The following is a 25,206-nucleotide window of genomic DNA, read 5'->3' on the forward strand; positions in this document are numbered from 1 at the left end:
TTCTATTTTTAAAACGTAATTCTGTTTATTTACATCATATAACCTTGCTTTGAAGGAAAAAAAGCCATCGAATAAAATGGTTCCAGGTGGATAACCTTTTCGTCAGTCCATTTTCTTATAAGATTGTTTACTCAAAGCAATTCAAAATGTACTTTACACAATACAATATGTTTACATATCAAGACAATATGTACAAAATATTATCAGACATAATAACAAACATAAGATATGTCACATTTCAAGAGACGGACACCTAAACACACATTGAGTGTTGTCAGAATGTTCTACAATTTTTGTATTTATCTTTTCAATGAAGGCATGAGCAGTTTGGATCAGCTCTGTTAAGCTCAGCTGTATGTCTCCTACAGTTTACATTTATACAGTTAGTTCACCAAACAAAATCTAATGCAAATGAGTTGATACTATATTCCCATGTTTTAGGCATTGGTTACCCTTACTTAGAGCTTGTTATGTATACCGTACAAAACACTGTCCACATGAAATAACCTCTGTGTACGAGAAAAGCAGGGGAGCGCAGTATACTTTCCCTCGCCTTCGCAGCATCAGGTATTCTGCTGTTTGTTAGTGCTCGTTAGATGCAAACAGACTGCATAGACAAGTCCTTGGCCAGACACAGTGTTGCTCTTAATGACCTCCCAGAGAGGCTGCCCGTGTACACGTCTTTGGGTCGGCGGCTAAGATGTAAGCACAGCAACGAGAAGATAATGGATTCAGTCTGGCTTATAACTAGATGTGAAGGTTGAAGCTTTTGGCTTTGGAGAGTCTGGAATAACGAGGGTTAATGGGGGAGGTGGGGACTGACCATGGCACTCACTGCAGAACAAAAACACTCCAGAAATCAGGCACTTGTAGGGCAACTCTTGAGGTAAGACAAGACTAACAAAAAGTCAATGACATTTAATGATGAGAAAAATCCTGTCAGGCAAACCCGAAGAATAAGTCCCATATGACATTGGTCGAGGAACAGGTAATAAAGAGTATTTGGGAAATGGAAACTCATCTTGGACCATGGCCAAGAGAATGGCATTGCAAGTCTAGAAACACAGCAGACCCCAAAATGCCTACTTATGGTAACCACATTTCTGCAATCAGTCATTGGTATCCAGGAATTCTGAAGCACCCCACTCGCAGTGGTCATTCACTTGAGTGAGTCTAAACGTATGGAAATGTAATATGTGACATGAAAAATCATGTGCAGATGGTGTCACACTAAAACGATTCCTGATAATATAACAAATGAAATATCATTGGCAGACGTGTACCAAACGTAACTTTGTGTATACATGCGGGTTGCATTTATCATCCTTGACGTTTTAACGGCATGTTGTCAATATTTTGCGCTTTCTATGTCACCTATCAGATGAAAGCAAATGTTTCCTCTGGTACACATACGCAGGTTTGGTCAAGCAAATTATTACCAACTAATACTTCATCCAATTGAAAAGACAGTTATGATAGAGTTGATGCGAGTACAGTATGTGACCGTTCTTTGATAAGAGAGCTGAGATGCTTACAAACATTATTCTGACTAAAGTAGATAAAGCCCTGCTTGCTGCAAAATAGATAAAGTAGATAGTAGTGTCAGCAAGGGGAGAGTACATTTCTTTCTTCAAATGCCGGAAATGGATGCTATCCAGCCATGAAATGGAGAGGCATTTCAACGGCCAGACCTAGGGATTTTGACTGGAGAATTTGAATGTTGGATGAGTTATTCTATCTTTGCTAAACGAGAGAAAGTATTTCTGCATAGAGCACTGTGAGTCACAGAGAAAGGCCGTCTATGAGGAAACAAGGAACGGGAATTAAGTCAGGTTTAGGATGCTTCTTCAGGATGCGTTTAGGATGCGAGAAGTCAAATCACAATAAAAGTACTTATTCTTTTCATACCAAAAAATATATATAATATACACTGTATATAAAACAAAAAATAATATATTAAGGGGAACATTTCAAGTAACATCTTGAAGGAAATTATGGTGCACCTGTGTGCACTTATGTAAACCATAAAAAAGAAACAAAAACAAAAAATAATAATAATAATGTAATAATATATATATTTACAAGGTTAACTTAACAAGGCTTTGTACAAATGTTACAAAATAGTTCAACACACAAACACATGCACACTCAAACATACTCACGGGTATTGTCAGGCAAACACACATATGTACAGACAGACAAACATCTGGGTTACAGACCACTACTGCTGTGTGAGCATGTGTGTGTATGAGAGTTATGTCATTTATGAGTGTTGGCAACTAGAAGAGTGTTAGAGTCAGTTGTTCTGTGGTCGTCACAGTAACAGAATATTAAGGAAGACTGATATAGAAGTCAGTGCTGGGACCAAAGGTTAGACAGAGTTCTCCCTCATAACTCACATTCTAATACTGCCTGTACTCTTCTTATAGTGTACTTGCTGATCTCTCAGCTAGTGTGTGTGTGTTTGTGAGAAAGACAGAGAGAGAGCCCACAGCCCTGTTGAAAGTGTCACTCTGTGAGGAACCCTGGGTAGGCTTGGTTTGGCATGCTCTTCCCTGTGCACTGGGAGAGGACAGCCCACTTCCTGTGTCAGACAGGAAGCAACAGAGAGGACAGGAAGGATCTGAGTATTCAGTAACACAGTGTCTACTGCCTGCACGAGGGAGAGTTCTTGGCATTAACACCGAGATGAGGACTGTCTGTCTGTCTGTCTGTCTGTCTGTCTGTCTGACTGACTGTCTCTCCCCCTCTCTCTCTCTCTCTCTCTCTCTCTAATGTCCCATTGCAGTTTAGCATTATTTTATTTTTTATTTAAAACACACAAAAAAAAGCTTTGGCAAATACTGGAATTCCCTTTGCCATGCAAACGGAGCTGAAACAAATGAAAAGGGAGCGTGAGTAGACTGGAGGCCGAAAACTGTTATCAGACCTGTCATAAGATCCCCTGTGTCTGTCTGTGGCTCTGCTGTCCACTACTCACTGCCGTCATGCAACTGACCTGGGGTCAGCACTATCTGACCCTCTGAGACAGTAGACCCTGGCTCAGCAGCTCAGGGGAGGGAGACTTTGAGAGGGAGGCCAGAGGCCTTGTAATTTACAGGCCTATCAGTCTCTGTCCATAGTTACAGGTACTGATGGAACCTGGAGGCTGGTGCTCGGCGTGTGGCGGGGGGATTCTGGCCCAAGGGAAGTGGATGTCTTGGGTCAAGCTCCTGGGGGTCGAGGGGTGACTCCTGTGGTTTGGAAGTGGCCGGCGACATGGGGAACACGTTGGTGGCTAGCGCAGGCCTCTTGTCGCCGGTCTCGGTAGGTGAGACCACCACAGTGTGTCTTCTCCAGGCCCGTCTCTTCCTCCTCGTCTCCGGGGAGAGTGGCTTCCTCAGCCCCACGATACGCAGGTCATCAGCCGAGCCCAGCAGGCGCGCACGCACCTGGTCAGCCAGAGACCCTCGCCCCTGACCCTGCCCTGTCCCGCTGGGGGTGAAAGAGGCAGCCTCGCTGGGCGGCAGGGCTTCTTTGGGTCGGGGTGGACGTAGGCTCTCCTGGCTGCTCCCTGTGGAAGGGTTGGTCCTGGATCGGTCCCTCTGGGCCCCTGGTGCCCCAGCTCCCTCCTCCTCTCCTGAAGGCCCAGGGAGGTCCAGCAGGTCCAGAGAACGAGCCTTGGTCTTCCCTCTGTCCTTTAGCTTCTTCCTGGCCAGCGTGTCACATTGGATCAGCTTGTGGGAGTTGAAGGAGGGCCGGGTGTGCAGTCTGTGGGTGGTGGAGGACGACGAGAAGGAGGAGGAGGAGGGGGTGGTGGATCGCGCCCCACACTCGCTCCTCTCCCCAGGGTCCTGAGTGTGTGTGGAGAGGGTGGGGGTGGTGTGCTGGGGTGTGGCGGAGACAGGGTGGGGTTTGTAGTGTGTGTAGAGGAAGCTTCGTTGTCCTGCTGTGGGGGGTTGTGTGTGGGGCTGCGTGGGGGTAGGGGGTGTGAGTGTGGGTGTAATGGATGCGGGGGGGTGTTTCTCAGGTCTCTCCTGGGTAAGGGAGCGCGAGGCGAATCCGCTCTCATTGTCCGTCTCGCTCACCAGCTCGCTGCGCTCGTCGTCAGCTTCATCGCACCGGCCCTCAGACGCCAGGCTCCGCCCCAGTGTGGAGAGGGTGGAGTAACCGGAGACGATAGAACGAGCGTCCTCTGGTCCCCGCCACGCCCTGCCCTTCACCTCCGACGTCAACGCCTCTTCCTCAGGGAGCAGCATCACCGTCTGCCCTGCTTTCTCTTTCTCACCACCGCACGGCATGCTGGGAACTACCACCTCCTTTACCTCCACCTGCACTCTCACTCTCTCTACTACAGACTCTTCTTCTTCTTCTTCCTCCTCCTCATCATCTTCCTCCTCCTCCTCTCCCTCTGCTCGTGGGGCGGTGTCTGCTCCTGCCACCACCAACCCCGCCTCTTCTCCCTCCTCCACCCCCAGGTGGCTGGCTTTGATTGGCTCGTGCTCCGAGTCGTCGTCTGTGCTGCTGCCCACGAGGCGGCCGTTGTGGCGATTCCTGCGCTTGCGTCCGGTGACGGCGGACATGATGGACAGGGTCAGAAAGTCCTTGGCAGTGAGGTCTCGCTTTGACCCCCACGACCCCTGAGGCAAAACAAAGGTCACATAGGTCAAAGGTCGGACGATTTACACAACCTCAACCATAGCTAGATAGTGTGAAGAAACATTTTGTGACTTGCTTCAGCACTTTGAAAGTATTTTTATGGTCGTGAAGAAGATCGTTTTATGTCTGTGAAACTGTCCCCAGTTTCTGCTATATGTGTGGCCAGAAGTTGAGTGGCCAGAAGTTCAATAACAAGTGTAGAACAGCATAGTCGGCTATACGAGACCTTACCTTAGATTTAGCTGAGTCACTGTTGGTTGAGTCTAAGAGAGGACAAAGAGAGAGGATCAGAGGGGAAAGGTACACTGTAAAGCTGGTCTGTGTTACATGGGAGGGGAGGAGGAGCGTGAATGGCAGCGATGGGGGGGGCACAGAGCTGCCGCGTCAGAAAACAATAAACCTTTCTGTTATCTAGCTAGCTAGAGCTTTTAAAACACACTATTTCGACACTGTTATAACACAGGAAATATGACTGCTCTAATGTAACACTAATCCAATTAGTAGGGAGTTGTGCATCCTCTGTGCCTCCCTTCTACCCGTCACCTTCCCCTGGGGAACAGAACCATACAGACACTGGTCACACACCATTAACACACAGGACAACGTGTCATCACAAACCACCGATTGTCATGGAGTTGATCATACTGACTGGTATGTGACCAGGGTTGTTGGAGAGAGGGGCGAGGGTGGGGAAAAACAACAGCATTAAGGAATCGCAGCACACACTGATGACATCACGGCAAACACTGATGACATCAACCGGTGAAGGAAGCGTCGGGGAGGAGGGAAGGCAGAATACAAGGTTGAGTAAAGGGTTTTTCAATCACCACACACTTAGTCACACCACCTCGCACACACGCCCTCGCTCACACGTCCTCGCTCACACGCCCTCGCTCTCACACACACACTCTCTGTCACACTCACACTCACACGCTCTCACTCACACGCTCACACTCACATAACTAACCTTGTGGGAAGACACAATTCAGTCCCATTCTAAATCCTATTTTCCCTAACCCTAACCTTAACCTTAACCTGAAAACCTTACCGTAACCCTAAGCCTAGCTCCTAACCCTAAAACTATCCCCAGCTCCTAACCCTAACCTTAACCCCCTGGAAAAAGCCTTGTCGGTACTAAGAAAATGTCCCCAGTTGGTCAAATCTTTTGTTTGTTTACTTTTTTAATTATTTGTTTACTATACTACACACACACACACACACACACACACACACACACACACACACACACACACACACACACACACACACACACACACACACACACACACACACACACACACACACACACACACACACACACACACACTAAAACCCCAGAGTAACACATGAGAGGGCCCATAGAGAATGAGTGGAGCAGGTGAGGCAGACAGGACAGACAGATGGACAGACCACTGTAGAGGGGCTTTCTCTCTCAGTGACAGAGTACACCAAGTGCAGGGTCATCCTCACACACACCTCCTGCCTTAGTCAAGCTGACACAAAGGGAGCCGAGAGCAACTTCCTCTGAAGATGGTGACACATACCAAACACACCCACCACACCCACCCATCTTTCACTAACAAACACCATCACACCAAAACTCACCCTTTCTCACGCACGCACGCACGCACGCACGCACGCACGCACGCACGCACGCACGCACGCACGCACGCACGCACGCACGCACGCACGCACGCACGCACGCACGCACGCACGCACGCACGCACGCACGCACGCACGCACGCACGCACGCACGCACGCACGCACGCACGCACGCACGCACGCACGCACGCACGCACGCACGCACGCACGCACGCACGCACGCACGCACGCACGCACGCACGCACGCACGCACGCACGCACACACACACACACACACACACACACACACACACACACACACACACACACACACACACACACACACACACACACACACACACACACACACACACACACACACACACACACACACACACAGGAATTGGCAGGGGAAGTCCCATCCTACCGCAGTGGCTGCTCCACAGGCTCAGCTAAGAGAGGGATGCAGCGATGTAGAAGAGACAGTGAAGGATGAGTAATAAAGAAGAAAAGAAAACCAGGTGAGAGGAAAGAAGCACACAGTCTAGTGATCAAATCAGGAAGGAGAGAAACTCAGCAAGGGCAAATCATTTCAAATGTATGTCATGCCTATTTCCTGGTTGCATGGGATTGGTTCAACTGTGTGGCTGTCAATAATTATTGCCAGTCGCCGATTGGCCAGTTTGGCCACAGTGTGAACCGTGATTGGTCTGCACAGGCTGTCAGTAGCTCAGTGCAGGTTGTGACTGGTGCATTTGGGCAGTGGTGGGCGGGCCCTCACCTGACGCCTCCCCTAGCAGAGCGGTCTTGCCAATGTTGGAGAGCAAGTGGTCGATATTGGGGGCAGGCACCAGGTCCTTCGTGTCTACTGGAGTCTGAAGGGGAGAAAGGCATCGAGTCATAAACAACACATGAACACTGGATTTAAGTCCTACATCAGAATCGGTGACTTTGTCCCAAATGGCAACCGTTTCTCCATATAATGCGCTATTCTTCCTCGGCCCATAGGGCTCTGGTAAGAAGTAGTGCACTACGAAGGGAATAGGGTGCAATATGAGACGCAGGCAATGACACATAGATCAGATATCCCCTGACTTGCAGGATTCTATTTGGGCTGGTTACTGGAGCAGATTACACAGTGAGCTCCAACATGACCGTGTGAACTGAACAGCTGCTCCCACATAGTCTCCACAGTTTGCAGAGTATATCCCACTGTACCTTCTCATCCTTGTCCAGGTCCTCACTGAAAAACCAGAGATACTGTGTGAGGAAACAGAGTGCGAGGAGACAGAGAGAAAGAAGAGATCTGTGAGAAGATATTCCCGACAGGGTAGCGCCAGCTCACTGGAGGAGAGTTAACATGAAGCCAGTAAACAGGTTTGTCATTGGTTGGGATTGGAGGGTCACTCACGTGTTGGATGAGCGTCTCGACTATCTTGTAGCGGTCAGGCATGTGAGTCACCATGTCTGTCATGTTGTCTTCAGACGTCCGCACCAGCGTGGGCCCGAACACCAGGGCCAAGTTACGAGGTTCCATCTACACGCACAGAAACAACACACCTCCTTATAAACCAGTCTTCCTTAATAATAATCCGTTGCTATGGCGACCACGTGTTAACACACCCGAACTGTAACACTGTGAAAAGTCGGGCACTTTACATAGGGAATAAAGTGCCACTGGGTGCGGGAAAAGTCACTGGGTGTCACTAGTCGGCTGGGTGTCAAAAGTCGGCCACTATATAGGGAATAGGGTGCCATTTGGGACGCGCAGGCCAATAGTAACCCGTTCGCGTTAGAGCACCACGATAGCAGTGTCCGGACCTTGTTTTTCTCACAGTGGTCGGCTACCGTCTTCAGATGGCCAACCAGGAACTTGAGAGTGTGGTAGTAATGGTCTGGTAAGTCACGGATCTAACAGAGAGAGAGAGAGAGAGAAAGAGAGAGATAAGGAGAAATATGTCAACACCTCTGAGTATCCTGTGTAATCTGCTAGCCCTTGAACATATCATCCTTCCAGGGAAAGACGACACCGGATATGCCAATAGAGGAACACGCTCAGACAACATACCAGTTTTTTCATGGTCTTTAGCCGGTCCCCGGCATTCTCCATCCGGTTAGCGTCGATGAAGTCATTGTACTTATCTGTGAGGATGAGAGTAATATGAATAGTTGCAGTACATTGAAATAAAAACTAACATTCAAAAACATTAAAAAGGAGGATGAATGTGAGCTGATTCCTGCCTTTACTGATGGTTCTTCTACCAAAACGGGGACTCACCGTCAGTGAAGAGGGGCTCCGGAAGTTTCCTGAAGAAAGACTTGAGCAAGCTGCTGATCACATTCAGGTCCTGCCATTTCTGTGAAGCGGTAAGAACAGGGGGGGGGGGGTCAAAGGCAAGACTAAAAGGTCTTTAGAGACGGGGTTGGATAGAATCGTTGATGTTCATATCATCCTTTCCCTATGCTGAACACTTGTATACCCCACTGATGCTGTTTAACACCATCCCACAGATGACTAGATATACTGTGTCTATCTAACCCAGTCACTGTGTACTGTGCCTATTGCTTACTGTACGTTAGGTTGTGTGTGTGTGTGTGTGTGTGTGTGTGTGCCCGTGCGACTGGGTTCCTGCTCTGCTCACCTCCTCTGCAGGGTTGATGTCCGACCCCTTGTTGAGCTGGTCCTGAAGGCTGGACACCACTGCGTTGTTCCCTGGGACCCTGTAGATGCCGGTGTACTCCAGACCCATCTCCTCCACCAGCCCACAGCAGATCTCCACAATCATAGGTATGAACTGGGAGGACAGACAGACAGGAGAGGGGAGGGTCGGACAGGAGTGGACCCACATAACCTTACCAGCACACAGATACATCATAGTAAACAGTAGACACACACTGACCCATACATGTCCATACGCCATGCATTTTCAGTAAATACTTTCACAGGGCATATAAACACGCACAGAATGATACATTTACAGTATATGATAAGATGAGATTAGAGGCTATGGCTGACTTTGTTGTTGGCGGCTGGCTGGCAGTCTTCTAGCCGCACTCCAAAAGCCTTGGGCGCTGACTTCTTGGACTTCTTCATGATGTTGATCCCCCATGGCGACTTAGGGGGGCTGCTCTCATCTGGGGACAGACAGAGGGACAGCGAGTCAGACAGTCAGACAGACACAGAGTCAGAGCAAACATCCACCTGGAATGACCACTGCTGGCTGGTTCCTGTCTCTGACCTTTGCCCTCAGGTTTGGGTGAGCGCGGCGCCCCGGCAGCGTTCTCCATCTTGGCCAGCAGGAAGGACGGCTTGGCACGGGACACCCTGGGCGAGGAGTCCGGCTTGTTGCCTGTTGGACTGGAGGCAGGGGGAGACAGAGAGAAGACTGTTACAAACGGACTCTACCAGCCAATGGCAAGCAAGATGGATGTACCAAACACTACTGCTGTATAGTGACAGGTATGTGTCCCTCACCTCTGTTTCCTGTAGTCATTGAGCTTCTTACTGATCAGAGCCTGTCTTGAGAATCCCAGCTCCTGAGACAAACACACAGTCCACCTCATCAATACAGGCTTACACTGTAGCAACACCAGTGAAGAAAGGTGACATGTGCAACAATGTTACAGGAGATACATAAATAAAAGGCAGTCTGTGACATAAGATATGAGGGTTCTAGGGTCAGAGTTGAGAGGGTTCTAGGGTCAGAGTTGAGAGGGGTCTACGGTCAGAGTTGAGAGGTGAGAGGTCAGTTGAGAGGTGAGAGTGGTGCCCTCTGACCCACCTCATTGTCCGTCTTGCTGTTCTCACTGATGACCTTGATCCAGTCCAGCATGTCCTCTCTGTCCTCGGCCTGCAGCAGGTACTCACAAAAGTCCTGAGTGGTCAGACGCAGCGCGTGCTTGCGCTTGGTCTCGCTGTACGCTATGTCCACCAGGCAGCCCCGGATGCTGATTGGCTGCTCCTCGTCGGCATCGCCTCCCAGAGTGGCGCCCCGCAGGACCGCCTCCCGCTTGTCCTTGTAGAGGAAGAGCGAGTGGGAGCGCAACACCGAGAAGACCCGCCTCCACGGACGCATGCCGCTGCCCACCTTCTGCAACACAGATTGGAACGGAGAGATTGAGAGACAGAGAGGACAGAGATAGAGAGAGAGGAAATGGTTCATTAAACTGCAGCAGGTCCTATTCCTCTACTCGTTCTCTCCTGCTTTCTCCTCCCTCTCTCTCACCTTGCCCTTCTCCGTGAGGATCTGTTTGTAGTGCAGCCATCCCTCTCTCCATATGTCACTGTAGCTGATGCTGCCCAGCTCTGAGGTGGAGTGGCGTTTGGAGCGGACCTCCTCCGCTGCCCCCAGACTGTCCAGAGACTAACACACACACACACACACACACACACACACACACACACACACACACACACACACACACACACACACACACACACACACACACACACACACACACACACACACACACACACACACACACACACACACACACACACACACACACACACACACACAGGGTCAAAAGTTACACACCACTCCACAACAGGTTTTTAGGATAAACACACTGAAAAAAACCCCAGATGGATTCAGACACACTCCCCAAGCTGCCAGGTCCTCTGCAATCAGCAGTGTGGTCACGTGTAGGGTACAGCCTACTGTTGTTGCGAAACAGGGGGAAAACTCACCCCATCAGTGAAGAAACTCTTCACTCTCTTTGGCAGCCTCCTATGGAGAATAAAACGGAGGGTTGGTTTAAAATGACTACCGCAAGATTTCCTACGAAATGAATTGATCATATGCTCCAGATGAATCCCTCTTAAATCGCTTTCCCACGTCTCCCCCCGGTGTTCCGTTACTCACGAGAAGACGCGGCCCTCCTCTCCCCTGAAGGTGTTGAGTCCCTCGTCACATGACTTGGAGCGTTCCGTGGTGATGGCTAGAAGATAGGAGGAACGGCGACTGGATTTAATACTGCCTGCTCAGTGGGAGACGGAGCGAGTGAGAGAGAGAGGGAAAGAAAGAAAGAAAGAAAGAAAGAAAGAAAGAAAGAAAGAAAGAAAGAAAGAAAGAAAGAAAGAAAGAAAGAAAGAAAGAAAGAAAGAAAGAAGGAAAGAAAGAAGGAAGGAAGGAAAGAGAAGAATGTAGATGTAATGGCAGTCAGAGGATGAGAGGAGGTTAAGGAGTGTGGGGTTAAGAGACGAGGGTGAGCGGTTGACAGAGAGCTGGAGGGTGGTTGGGTGAGGTGGTTGGGGTGAGGTAGCGGGTGAAGAGGTGGGCTGGCAGGATGGACTCAGGTTAGGTTAGATCTTCTCAGGTCACTTCGCTCACTACTGTCGTGCAAGGGGAGTCTGTCTGGCAGACTGGGCTAAAGCTGGGTGTACGAGGACCTCTGGACTTCATGCTCTAGTCTATACAGAGGAAAACACACTTTCTACCAAAGGTAGAGAGTAACCACATTCACTTCAGTGACGCATATGCATCTGCCTAGGCGGTTAGTCCACCGAGAAGAGACTATATTTGCTTTAGGGTGCGCATGCATCTTACCAGGCACATAGAAGTACACAAGGCCTATTCACTGGAGGCTAATTGACCTCTTCGCCATGGAAAAATTGTCAATCAACTCATGCAGAGAGACAAAGGAGCATGCTGTGTACAGTAAGCCATTCTCTCCATAGATGTGGAGGTGGCATGTCTGCTCGCATGGTACCAGACACCGCAGAGAGGGGTGCTGGGTGGGTTCTGGTATGGCTGCATGCAGGGGGGTCGGTCCGGGGTAGTCCGGCTCAAGGGGGACACTCACTGCAGTCGTGTGAGAAGAGCCTGGTTAGAGGGAAGGTGAAGGTGGGGGAGGCGGGGCTGGTGACGATGGCGGGCGCTGAGCTCATGCCGCTGGACACCACGGAGGAGGCGGGTACGTGGCGGGCACGGAGGTCAGCGCTGGGGCTCGTCGGCTCATCTGTGTGTGTGGGGGGGGGGGGGGGGGGGGTAGAAGGGGGGTAGAGGGAGGAGGAGAGGGAAGGTTAGGAAAGGGCAGAGGGCAGAGGGCAGAATCAAGGGTGAGAGGACGAGAGGGAAGGATAGAGGGAGGAGGGGAGAGGATTTGAAGGAAGGGAGAGCGATGAGGTACCACCAGAGGGTGACCATAAAGGACAGAGATACTGTTTTCAAAAGGGAATTCTCTGAGAACCTTTGACCAGACACATTACTCACGTACTCACTTTCTTGGTCCTTCTAACACACAAACACCGTACACAGATTATAACATGTGTTCTATGAAGCATCCCCAATGAGAAAGTGGATGAAAATGGTCAGGAAAGAACAAGGCAGAACTGCAATTTAGAACTCCAATAGCGTATCTGTAAATGAGCCATATTACAGCTCTTTTGCATAAAAACACACACACACACACACGGACAATAGACAAACTAATAAGGTGGAAAGTAAAACAACATAGAGAGAGATTGAAACAACGCCCTATGCTGTACCTGTGTCTGCGGCCTCCATGAGAACAGTTCTTCAAATAGAAACGGATAAGGCTTTGAGTACCATGTAATAACGCTCGGTTTCAGTTCTTTATCAACTAGCGGGTTGGGAAGAATGTGTAAGGCTGTGTGTGATTCAGTGTGTTCATTTGTGTGATTGCATTACACTGGTTAGCTGCTATGCATTTTCAAAATGAAAGCAGTCATTTCAAAGTTGAACGACAGAAATACATAAAACAACCATAAGTAATATCTCAAAGATCAGGGTTGGGGAGTAACGGATTACATGTAATGTGTTACATATAACTGATTACAACAAAAACGAACCGTAATCCGTTACCAAAAATATTGTAATCAGATTACAGATTCCTTTGAAAAACTAGATGATTACTTGGATTACTCTTCAATTCATAAAGGATGTTGGCGATTTTTTTGTTGTTATTGACACCTTTCTGTTTCCTCAAAGACATTGAAATCAGCATTGAAAAAAGGAGCAGGTTTAAGTTTGTTCCACCTGAGCGAGTCTGACCACAAGTCAGAGACCGTCTGATGGATAGCTGGAAAAGAGCAGGACTAGGCTTTGGTAGGCTACAGTCCAAGCGGTCTTCCAATGGTGAGACTGCTGTCAGCATACCAAAGATTACACAACCTACTTGAACAAAGGCTTGGAGGTCAGGACGACAGCAGGGGTGTAGACTACGGGCGACACAGATATCACTTATTATTGACATCTACATACATGGCGCACTGACTCACACTGCTGCTCGGGCTTTTTCTTTCTTACGGATTGTCGTTTTTTGTGGACGACTGTGCATTTTAAACCCAATAAATGGTTGAATTTAAGAGGTTTAAGCTGCCTATCGCGTATTGTTTTTGTGACCGGTGGACGGCCACGAGTGAAGAATTCACTCTTGCAACCGCAGCATAGTGCAGATCCCAGTCTATGGAATAACACTTTGAGGGACTTCCTCCCTTCTAAACTATGCGGTATTGTGCTCCACATACTGTCAAAAACAAGTTGAATTTAAGAAGACCACGAGGCTTTTATTGCTCAATCTAATTCGTGCTGATAAAAAAAAAAAAAATCCATGGGCCTCACAGACACATGCTCAAACTTGCACACTTTTGATAGATTTAACCAGCTACAAATGATCAAGATATCATGCATAAGCGTGGTCATTAGGCCTATAGCAAATGCGGCATATGGCGTTCATTTTTCACATGCAAATAGCACTTTTGGGTAGTGCTCAAGGCATGCCATTCCACGAGAGCAGCATTTATTTGTCAGCTCAAAACAACAAAATCATAAACAGAGTAGGTTAATAAGTCCTTCGTTTTTGGGTCATGCTCAGGTCAAACTATTTGGCTAATCTCTCTATATAAGTCCTATTCTTGAAGATCAAGGGTTATTCAATTATTTGGAATGACTGGAAATCTGACAGACTTTGTGTTTTTATGTCAAGATATAGCCTAATTGTATTACAAGGGTGCGTGCTCAGTCCCCTCCTGCACTTCCTGTACACAAACCACGGCGAGGCCACGGGAATGGGGGTCCGAGCACGCCCCCATCCACATCGACGGGGCTGCAGCGGAGCAGGTTCCGAGGGTTCACGTCCCCCGGGATCCAAATCACTCAGGACTTAAAATGATCCACACACATACGCACAGTCGTGAAGAGACAGCGCCTCATCCCCACTCAGGAGGTTGAAAAAGGTTGGCACGGGGCCTTCAAAATCCATGTTCTACAGCTTCTTGACGGGCTGCGTCATTGCTTGGTATGGCAACAGCATAGCGCTACAGGGGGTGGTGCGGACAGCCCAGTACATCACTGGGGCTGAGTTCCCTACCGCCCAGGACCTCTATATCAGGCGGTATGCAAGTAAGGGAATACCCCCCTGATTTGGACAAAAACAAATGGCGGTATATTGGCATTGGACAAACCATATACACGATGGTCAATACCACCCAATTTGGCGTTGATTCATGCAAAGTATATTGCAAATGCCATATGGCAATTGCCAATTGTAACACTTCAAAATTCCAATAGGGGGCGTGTGCGTTCCACCGGGGCATTTCATATTGCAAATGGCACCCAAGTCAACATCCAAAAGCCAAATTTTAAAAAATGACATTTTTAAAAAAAAAATTAAAAACCCTTAAAAAAGTGCTTTCTGGACCTTTTTTCGAAATTCTTTCGAGTTTTTTGTCAATTACACATGGGTAAGTACTGTATGAGTATACTTTTGTCATCATATATATATATTTTTTAAGTACATGCGCATAAGGCATATGTTTTGTCCATTTGCAATATGATTTCATAGGAAGTCAAAAGTCAAAAGTCAAAAATGTCAAAATTTGGTAAAAAACTTCACACATCCTTAAAAAAGTGCTTTCTGGACCTTTTTTCAAAATTCTTTCGATTTTTGTGTCAATTACACATGTATAAGAACTTTATCAACATACTTTAGTCATACTTTATTATCATATATATATATATTTTTTTACTTGTGCATAAGGCATATGTTTTCTCCATTTGGAATATGATTTCATAGGAAGTCAAAAGTCAAAAGTCAAAAATGTCAAAATTTGGTAAAAAACTTCATACATCCTTAAAAAAGTGCTTTCTTGACCTTTTTTCAAAATTCTTTCGATTTTTGTGTCAATAACACATGTATAAGAACTTTATCAACATACTTTAGTCATGCTTTATTATCATATTTTTTTTACTTGTGCATAAGGCATATGTTTTCTCCATTTGCAATATGATGTCATAGGAAGTCAAAAGTCTAAGTCAAAAGTAAATATTTTCCTCCGTGCAACTGATGATCTAAAATGTGCAACAAAATTTTTTGGATTTTTTTTGTTTATGTTTCCTTACTTTTTCAAAGTCACTGTGCATTTGCAATATGTTTTAATGGGCAGATACCATCACGAATTTGTCATGCTCAAAATTCAAACTTTACTTTGCTCAAACTATACCTTGGTCAACTTGTATTACATATTTCTTTTTGTTTTACTTGTGCATAAGGCATATGTTTTCTCCATTTGCAATATGATGTCATAGGAAGTCAAAAGTCAAAGTCAAAAGTAAACATTTTCCTCCGTGCACCTGGTGATCTGAAATGTGCACCTGGTGACCTGAAATGTGCACCTGGTGATCTAAAATATGCAACTGGTAACCCAAAAAAAAAATTTTGGGATGTTTTTTTGTTTATGTTTCCTTACTTTTTCAAAGTCACTGTACATTTGCAATATGTTTTAATGGGCAGGTACCATCACGAATTTGTCATGCTCAAAATTCAAACTTTACTTTGCTCAAACTATACCTTGGTCAACTTGTATTACATATTTCTTTTTGTTTTACTTGTGCATAAGGCATATGTTTTCTCCATTTGCAATATGATGTCATAGGAAGTCAAAAGTCAAAGTCAAAAGTAAATATTTTCCTCCGTGCACCTGGTGATCTGAAATGTGCACCTGGTGACCTGAAATGTGCACCTGGTGATCTAAAATATGCAACTGGTAACCCAAAAAAAAAATTTTGGGATGTTTTTTTGTTTATGTTTCCTTACTTTTTCAAAGTCACTGTGCATTTGCAATATGTTTTAATGGGCAGGTACCATCACGAATTTGTCATGCTCAGAATTCAAGCTTGTGATCTAAAATATGCAGCTGGTTACCCAACATTTTTTGGGATGTTTTTTTGTTTATGTTTCCTTACTTTTTCAAAGTCTCTGTGCATTTGCAATATGTTTCAATGGGCAGGTACCATCACGAATTTGTCATGCTCAAAATTTTTTAGATGTATTTTTTTTTGTTTCTTACTTTTTCAAAGTCACTGTGCATTTGGAATATGTTTTAATGGACAGGTACCATCACGAATTTGTTTATCGAATTTGTTTATGTTTCCTTACTTTTTCAAAGTCACTGTGCATTTGCAATATGTTTCAATGGGCAGGTACCATCACGAATTTGTCATGCTCAAAATTTTTTAGATGTATTTTTTTTTGTTTCCTTACTTTTTCAAAGTCACTGTGCATTTGGAATATGTTTTAATGGGCAGGTACCATCACGAATTTGTTTATCGAATTTGTTTATGTTTCCTTACTTTTTCAAAGTCACTGTGCATTTGCAATATGTTTCAATGGGCAGGTACCATCACGAATTTGTCATGCTCAAAAAATTTTAGATGTATTTTTTTTTGTTTCTTACTTTTTCAAAGTCACTGTGCATTTGGAATATGTTTTAATGGGCAGGTACCATCACGAATTTGTTTATCGAATTTGTTTATGTTTCCTTACTTTTTCAAAGTCACTGTGCATTTGCAATATGTTTCAATGGGCAGGTACCATCACGAATTTGTCATGCTCAAAATTTTTTAGATGTATTTTTTTTTGTTTCATTACTTTTTCAAAGTCACTGTGCATTTGGAATATGTTTTAATGGGCAGGTACCATCACGAATTTGTTTATCGAATTTGTTTATGTTTCCTTACTTTTTCAAAGTCACTGTGCATTTGCAATATGTTTCAATGGGCAGGTACCATCACGAATTTGTCATGCTCAAAAAATTTTAGATGTATTTTTTTTTGTTTCTTACTTTTTCAAAGTCACTGTGCATTTGGAATATGTTTTAATGGGCAGGTACCATCACGAATTTGTTTATGTTTCCTTACTTTTTCAAAGTCACTGTGCATTTGCAATATGTTTCAATGGGCAGGTACCATCACGAATTTGTCATGCTCAAAAAATTTTAGATGTATTTTTTTTTGTTTCTTACTTTTTCAAAGTCACTGTGCATTTGGAATATGTTTTAATGGGCAGGTACCATCACGAATTTGTTTATCGAATTTGTTTATGTTTCCTTACTTTTTCAAAGTCACTGTGCATTTGCAATATGTTTCAATGGGCAGGTACCATCACGAATTTGTCATGCTCAAAATTTTTTAGATGTATTTTTTTTGTTTCCTTACTTTTTCAAAGTCACTGTGCATTTGGAATATGTTTTAATGGGCAGGTACCATCACGAATTTGTTTATCGAATTTGTTTATGTTTCCTTACTTTTTCAAAGTCACTGTGCATTTGCAATATGTTTCAATGGGCAGGTACCATCACGAATTTGTCATGCTCAAAATTTTTTAGATGTATTTTTTTTTGTTTCTTACTTTTTCAAAGTCACTGTGCATTTGGAATATGTTTTAATGGGCAGGTACCATCACGAATTTGTTTATCGAATTTGTTTATGTTTCCTTACTTTTTCAAAGTCACTGTGCATTTGCAATATGTTTCAATGGGCAGGTACCATCACGAATTTGTCATGCTCAAAATTTTTTAGATGTATTTTTTTTTGTTTCTTACTTTTTCAAAGTCACTGTGCATTTGGAATATGTTTTAATGGGCAGGTACCATCACGAATTTGTTTATCGAATTTGTTTATGTTTCCTTACTTTTTCAAAGTCACTGTGCATTTGCAATATGTTTCAATGGGCAGGTACCATCACGAATTTGTCATGCTCAAAATTTTTTAGATGTATTTTTTTTTTGTTTCTTACTTTTTCAAAGTCACTGTGCATTTGGAATATGTTTTAATGGGCAGGTACCATCACGAATTTGTTTATCGAATTTGTTTATGTTTCCTTACTTTTTCAAAGTCACTGTGCATTTGCAATATGTTTCAATGGGCAGGTACCATCACGAATTTGTTTATCGAATTTGTTTATGTTTCCTTACTTTTTCAAAGTCACTGTGCATTTGCAATATGTTTCAATGGGCAGGTACCATCACGAATTTGTCATGCTCAAAATTTTTTAGATGTATTTTTTTTTGTTTCTTACTTTTTCAAAGTCACTGTGCATTTGGAATATGTTTTAATGGGCAGGTACCATCACGAATTTGTTTATCGAATTTGTTTATGTTTCCTTACTTTTTCAAAGTCACTGTGCATTTGCAATATGTTTCAATGGGCAGGTACCATCACGAATTTGTCATGCTCAAAAAATTTTAGATGTATTTTTTTTTGTTTCCTTACTTTTTCAAAGTCACTGTGCATTTGGAATATGTTTTAATGGGCAGGTACCATCACGAATTTGTTTATCGAATTTGTTTATGTTTCCTTACTTTTTCAAAGTCACTGTGCATTTGCAATATGTTTCAATGGGCAGGTACCATCACGAATTTGTCATGCTCAAAATTTTTTAGATGTATTTTTTTTGTTTCCTTACTTTTTCAAAGTCACTGTGCATTTGGAATATGTTTTAATGGGCAGGTACCATCACGAATTTGTTTATCGAATTTGTTTATGTTTCCTTACTTTTTCAAAGTCACTGTGCATTTGCAATATGTTTCAATGGGCAGGTACCATCACGAATTTGTCATGCTCAAAAAATTTTAGATGTATTTTTTTTTGTTTCTTACTTTTTCAAAGTCACTGTGCATTTGGAATATGTTTTAATGGGCAGGTACCATCACGAATTTGTTTATCGAATTTGTTTATGTTTCCTTACTTTTTCAAAGTCACTGTGCATTTGCAATATGTTTCAATGGGCAGGTACCATCACGAATTTGTTTATCGAATTTGTTTATGTTTCCTTACTTTTTCAAAGTCACTGTGCATTTGCAATATGTTTCAATGGGCAGGTACCATCACGAATTTGTCATGCTCAAAATTTTTTAGATGTATTTTTTTTTGTTTCTTACTTTTTCAAAGTCACTGTGCATTTGGAATATGTTTTAATGGGCAGGTACCATCACGAATTTGTTTATCGAATTTGTTTATGTTTCCTTACTTTTTCAAAGTCACTGTGCATTTGCAATATGTTTCAATGGGCAGGTACCATCACGAATTTGTTTATCGAATTTTTTTATGTTTCCTTACTTTTTCAAAGTCACTGTGCATTTGCAATATGTTTCAATGGGCAAGTACCATCACGAATTTGTCATGCTCAAAATTTTTTAGATGTATTTTTTTTTGTTTCCTTACTTTTTCAAAGTCACTGTGCATTTGGAATATGTTTTAATGGGCAGGTACCATCATGAATTTGTTTATCGAATTTGTTTATGTTTCCTTACTTTTTCAAAGTCACTGTGCATTTGCAATATGTTTCAATGGGCAGGTACCATCACGAATTTGTTTATCGAATTTGTTTATGTTTCCTTACTTTTTCAAAGTCACTGTGCATTTGCAATATGTTTCAATGGGCAAGTACCATCACGAATTTGTCATGCTCAAAATTTTTTAGATGTATTTTTTTTTGTTTCCTTACTTTTTCAAAGTCACTGTGCATTTGGAATATGTTTTAATGGGCAGGTACCATCACGAATTTGTTTATCGAATTTGTTTATGTTTCCTTACTTTTTCAAAGTCACTGTGCATTTGCAATATGTTTCAATGGGCAGGTACCATCACGAATTTGTCATGCTCAAAATTTTTTAGATGTATTTTTTTTTGTTTCTTACTTTTTCAAAGTCACTGTGCATTTGGAATATGTTTTAATGGGCAGGTACCATCACGAATTTGTTTATCGAATTTGTTTATGTTTCCTTACTTTTTCAAAGTCACTGTGCATTTGCAATATGTTTCAATGGGCAGGTACCATCACGAATTTGTCATGCTCAAAAAATTTTAGATGTATTTTTTTTTGTTTCTTACTTTTTCAAAGTCACTGTGCATTTGGAATATGTTTTAATGGGCAGGTACCATCACGAATTTGTTTATCGAATTTGTTTATGTTTCCTTACTTTTTCAAAGTCACTGTGCATTTGCAATATGTTTCAATGGGCAGGTACCATCACGAATTTGTTTATCGAATTTGTTTATGTTTCCTTACTTTTTCAAAGTCACTGTGCATTTGCAATATGTTTCAATGGGCAGGTACCATCACGAATTTGTCATGCTCAAAATTTTTTAGATGTATTTTTTTTTGTTTCTTACTTTTTCAAAGTCACTGTGCATTTGGAATATGTTTTAATGGGCAGGTACCATCACGAATTTGTTCATCGAATTTGTTTATGTTTCCTTACTTTTTCAAAGTCACTGTGCATTTGCAATATGTTTCAATGGGCAGGTACCATCACGAATTTGTTTATCGAATTTGTTTATGTTTCCTTACTTTTTCAAAGTCACTGTGCATTTGCAATATGTTTCAATGGGCAGGTACCATCACGAATTTGTTTATCGAATTTGTTTATGTTTCCTTACTTTTTCAAAGTCACTGTGCATTTGCAATATGTTTCAATGGGCAGGTACCATCACGAATTTGTTTATCGAATTTGTTTATGTTTCCTTACTTTTTCAAAGTCACTGTGCATTTGCAATATGTTTCAATGGGCAGGTACCATCACGAATTTGTCATGCTCAAAAAATTTTAGATGTATTTTTTTTTGTTTCCTTACTTTTTCAAAGTCACTGTGCATTTGGAATATGTTTCAATGGGCAGGTACCATCACGAATTTGTCATGCTCAAAAAATTTTAGATGTATTTTTTTTTGTTTCTTACTTTTTCAAAGTCACTGTGCATTTGCAATATGTTTTAATGGGCAGGTACCATCACGAATTTGTCATGCTATAAAAATCCTGCAGGAATGTGAAATTGACTGGCCCGATGAACTCGGGATGGCTTTGCAGTGATTCTGGGTCATCTCAATCGCTCGTTTGGGTTGATTTCAGAATGTCGCTTTTGGTGATGTTTTTTCACTATAGAATCATATTGCAAATGTACAAGAGTCAAGTGGACAAGAGTCCATCAGTCAATTAGATATCATTCTGACCACCAAACTGATACAAACTGACACCAAACCCACTTTTTCCAACTCGTTTAGTAGCCAACTATTACATACTTCAGAGCTGGCCCAAAATTCACAACGCCTTCGGTACAAACCATAAAAAAACCATAAAACACGTAGTTACGTTCTAGCTGCGGGTCCATTTCTTATGTTATGTGTTGGCCTAGCTGAGGCGACCCCGAATCCCAAGTTTCGGCTCGATAGGTCATTTGGTGTCCGAGAAAAACCCTAATTGGTGCTGAAAATCCACTATTTTCCATGACTTGCTACGGGGTCCTTGAATGAGATATCGGACAGAAACGTTGGGGTCTGTCTATATGGGCCGAGACGTTCGCAATGCACCTAGTCTTGCGACTCTGGGACATTTCTAAATGTCGTCATTTTCGTGATGCAAAAATGAATTGAAGTTATTTCAAATGTACGAGGCTGTTTCTCGGTCCGAGAACCTTCTAGAGCCACGTAACTCACCACGCACCATCTACGGGAGGTCTAGAACAGGTTTCTAAAGTTTCGGAACTCTAGGTCCGACCGTTCTTTTTTAGCTCCAACAAAGCTAACTATTGGAGCCACTGTCTGTCTCTACGCACCCCAATACGTCCCTCCATCCAAGTTGTGTTTTAGTGCAATTTTTTTTTCCTTTGATTTTTTTTGGGAAAAATGACTGATTTACAGTTCATGGGGGTTGCCTAATCACACATATGAAGTTTTGGAAAGATCAGACTTTTTTAACCCTTCGAAACAGCCCCTGAGACACCAATTATGGCACTTCCGGTTGGCACAGGAAGTTATAAATCAACACATATCCTCATTGGGGTATGCTGTTACAGAATCCTGAGTTTTAAGTCCTTACGTTAAGAATTGACTGATCTACACAGGGTTGAATGCACTATGTCTATCAAACTGCATGCAATGTATGGGTAAACACTTTTAGGGGCATTTTAACCACTTCCGGTTGGTCCAGGAAGCTTAGAATCAACACAGGTAGACCTCATAGTGGCCTGATGGACTGGTACCGAAGACAGGTTCATACGGCATTCATAACCCACATAGGCCTCAGGTTGAAATTAGGGGTGCAGGCAATGTATTCCTATGGGGAGAGATGACACTGTAATCTGTGAGATCAAAAAACACTGTTTTACTGTGAAGGGTTAATGCCACACGGTCAAGGTTAGGCTTGTTCAGATCGGGAGGACCTTAGGAACATTCATGTGGTGGAATTTTTCTTCTCACTCTAACGGTTCTCTCACTGTCACCCAAAAGCAAATGACATTGTGGTGCAGGCTTCATTTTGGGCCTACTATTGTAATGGTCGCTGCGCCTAGACCGAGCGAGCTACGGTCAAGCGGGATAGCTCGTTGAACTCAGAACAGTCTGGAGACTATGGTGATGCCATTTTTTGTGTTGATTTCAGAATGCCATTTTGGTGATGGTCCCTCTCCGTTTAAACATATTGCAAATGTACAAAAGTCAACTAGCAAGTCAGTGTCCATCAGTCAATTAGATGTCATTATGACACCAAATGGATATCAATTGACACCAAACCCACTTTTTCCTACTCATTTAGTAGCCAACTATCACATATGTCAGAGCAGGCCCATAATTCACAGCGCCTCTAGTTGAAAACATAATAAAAAGGTAAAACACATAGTTACGTTCTAGCTGCGGGTCCAGTTCGGACATTATGTGAAGTCCTATGTGAGGCGACCCCGAATCCCGAGTTTCGGCTCGATAGGTCATTTGGTGTCCGAGAAAAACCCTAATTGGTGCTGAAAATCCACTATTTTCCATGACTTGCTACGGGGTCCTTGAATGAGCTATCGGACAGAAACTTTGGGGTCCGTCTCTATGGGCCGAGCCGGTTTCAACGCACCTAGCCTTGCGTCTCTGAGACTTTTCTAAACGTCGTCATTTTCGTGATGCAAAAATGAATTGAAGTTATTCCAAATGTACGAGGCTGTTTCTCGGTCCGAGAACCGTCTAGAGCCACGTAACTCGCCACGCACCATGGCCCGGAGGTCTAGAACAGGTTTCTAAAGTTTCGGAACTCTAGGTCCGACCGTTCTTTTTTAGCTCCAACAAAGCTAACTATTGCGGCCACTGTCTATCTCTACGCACCCCAATACGTCCCTCCATCCAAGTTGTGTTTTAGTGCAATTTTTTTTTCCTTTGATTTTTTTTGGGAAAAATGACTGATTTACAGTTCATGGGGGTTGCCTAATCACATATATGAAGTTTTGGACAGATCTGACTTTTTTAACCCTTCGAAACAGCCCCTGAGACACCAATTATGGCACTTCCGGTTGGCACAGGAAGCTATAAATCACCACATGTCTTGATTGACATGGCCACTTACAGAATCCCGAGTTTTAAGTCTTTACGTTAAGAATTGACTGATCTACACAGGGTTGAATGCACTATGTCTATCAAACTGCAGGCAGTGTATGGGTAAACACTTTTAGGGTGATTTGAACCACTTCCGGTTGGTCCAGGAAGCTTAGAATCAACACAGGTAGACCTCATAGTGGCCTGATGGACTGGTACCGAAGACAGGTTCATACGGCATTCATAACCCACATAGGCCTCAGGTTGAATTTTGTGGTGCAGGCTATGTATTCCTATGGGGAGAGATGACACTGTAATCTGTGAGATCAAAAAACACTGTTTTACTGTGAAGGGTTAATGCCACACGGTCAAGGTTAGGCTTGTTCAGATCGGGAGGACCTTAGGAACATTCCTATGGTGGAATTTTTCTTCTCACCCTAACGGTTCTCTCACTGTCACTCAAAAGCAAATGACATTGTGGGGCAGGCTTCATTTTGGGCCTACTATTCTAATGGTCGGTTATTGTGTTATTTCAGAAAATCATAGAAAATCACAGAAATGTCGCAGAGCTCCGCAGCACACTTTAAAAAGATTCGTATGAACACCCTGCAACTGGATCTGTAACCGTTGAAAAAAAAAAAACGCCTATTTGTGACCATCACCAATTTGTCATTGTTCCGTTTCTCTTAAATGACGATAGATAAATGGCTGGTTCTTTTTTTATTGACAACGGAGGCTCCTTGGCTTTGACCCGAAGTGGAAAAATAATTTCTCTACTTCCATTTTAAGCCTTTAATCCCAGAAAAATGGCCGTAGCTCAAAAACCGTCGAGGCCTAGACGCCATCCCGTTCGGGGCCAACTGCCCCTTGAGCCAAACCTACGCTCGCCAAGTTTCGGCTTCGAAATATTTTCAGTTTTTGAGATAAGGCCCCGTCGCGATTCGTGATGTTTTGCCAAATTGCCATATGATTCCGTATGCCATCTGGTGGGAGTGTCCGGGACGGCGGAAAAACGGTCCGAAACTTGTTTTTTTTTTTAAACGGGAACCGAAAGTCCGACAAAGTTCATTCGACGACTTCCCGGTAGGTCCGGCCCTACCGCACGTCCCGACGCCGACCGCGAATTTTACAAACGATTTCGGACGTCGGGTAAGGGACCGTACATTTGCAATATGGACTTTCTCACTGATCATACACGAAATGCCGAAATGTTCCCTTAAGGTATGTAGGTATGGAAGGCCCGGGGAAAGACTCCAGCCACCCAAGTCATAGACTGTTCTCTCTGCTTCCGCATGGCAAGCGGAGTCTAACACCAACAGGCTCCTGAACCGCTTCTTTTCCCAAGCCATAAGACTGCTAAATAGACCCTTGTATTTCTTTGTATTTTTGTACTCTCT

General features: G+C 43.7%; 1 protein-coding gene across 10 annotated transcripts in view; it reads right to left on the reverse strand.

The window, feature by feature from the left end:
- LOC110485157 (rho GTPase-activating protein 23) overlaps positions 1-25,206 on the reverse strand; it is a 100,182-nt gene continuing 74,976 nt past the window's right edge. For 6 of the 10 annotated variants that reach the window (XM_036940918.1, XM_036940916.1, XM_036940917.1 and 3 more), the window contains 17 exons: positions 12,025-12,180; positions 11,085-11,199; positions 10,910-10,949; positions 10,446-10,583; positions 10,002-10,310; positions 9,695-9,756; positions 9,459-9,577; positions 9,236-9,354; positions 8,862-9,014; positions 8,498-8,576; positions 8,288-8,361; positions 8,041-8,130; positions 7,631-7,756; positions 7,438-7,479; positions 7,001-7,094; positions 4,870-4,901; positions 1-4,619 (listed from right to left, as the gene is read on the reverse strand). In XM_036940918.1, coding sequence (XP_036796813.1) covers positions 3,123-4,619; positions 4,870-4,901; positions 7,001-7,094; positions 7,438-7,479; positions 7,631-7,756; positions 8,041-8,130; positions 8,288-8,361; positions 8,498-8,576; positions 8,862-9,014; positions 9,236-9,354; positions 9,459-9,577; positions 9,695-9,756; positions 10,002-10,310; positions 10,446-10,583; positions 10,910-10,949; positions 11,085-11,199; positions 12,025-12,180 — 3,245 coding nt within the window. In that variant the 3' untranslated portion in view covers positions 1-3,122. Of the gene's footprint in view, positions 4,620-4,869; positions 4,902-6,646; positions 6,672-7,000; positions 7,095-7,437; positions 7,480-7,630; positions 7,757-8,040; positions 8,131-8,287; positions 8,362-8,497; positions 8,577-8,861; positions 9,015-9,235; positions 9,355-9,458; positions 9,578-9,694; positions 9,757-10,001; positions 10,311-10,445; positions 10,584-10,909; positions 10,950-11,084; positions 11,200-12,024; positions 12,181-25,206 lie in introns of all 10 variants that reach the window. The other 4 variants (XM_036940920.1, XM_036940913.1, XM_036940915.1 and 1 more) reach the window with 4 other exon arrangements.

The sequence above is a fragment of the Oncorhynchus mykiss genome, chromosome 13 (assembly GCF_013265735.2).
Source record: "Oncorhynchus mykiss isolate Arlee chromosome 13, USDA_OmykA_1.1, whole genome shotgun sequence".
NCBI classification, from domain to species: domain Eukaryota; kingdom Metazoa; phylum Chordata; class Actinopteri; order Salmoniformes; family Salmonidae; genus Oncorhynchus; species Oncorhynchus mykiss.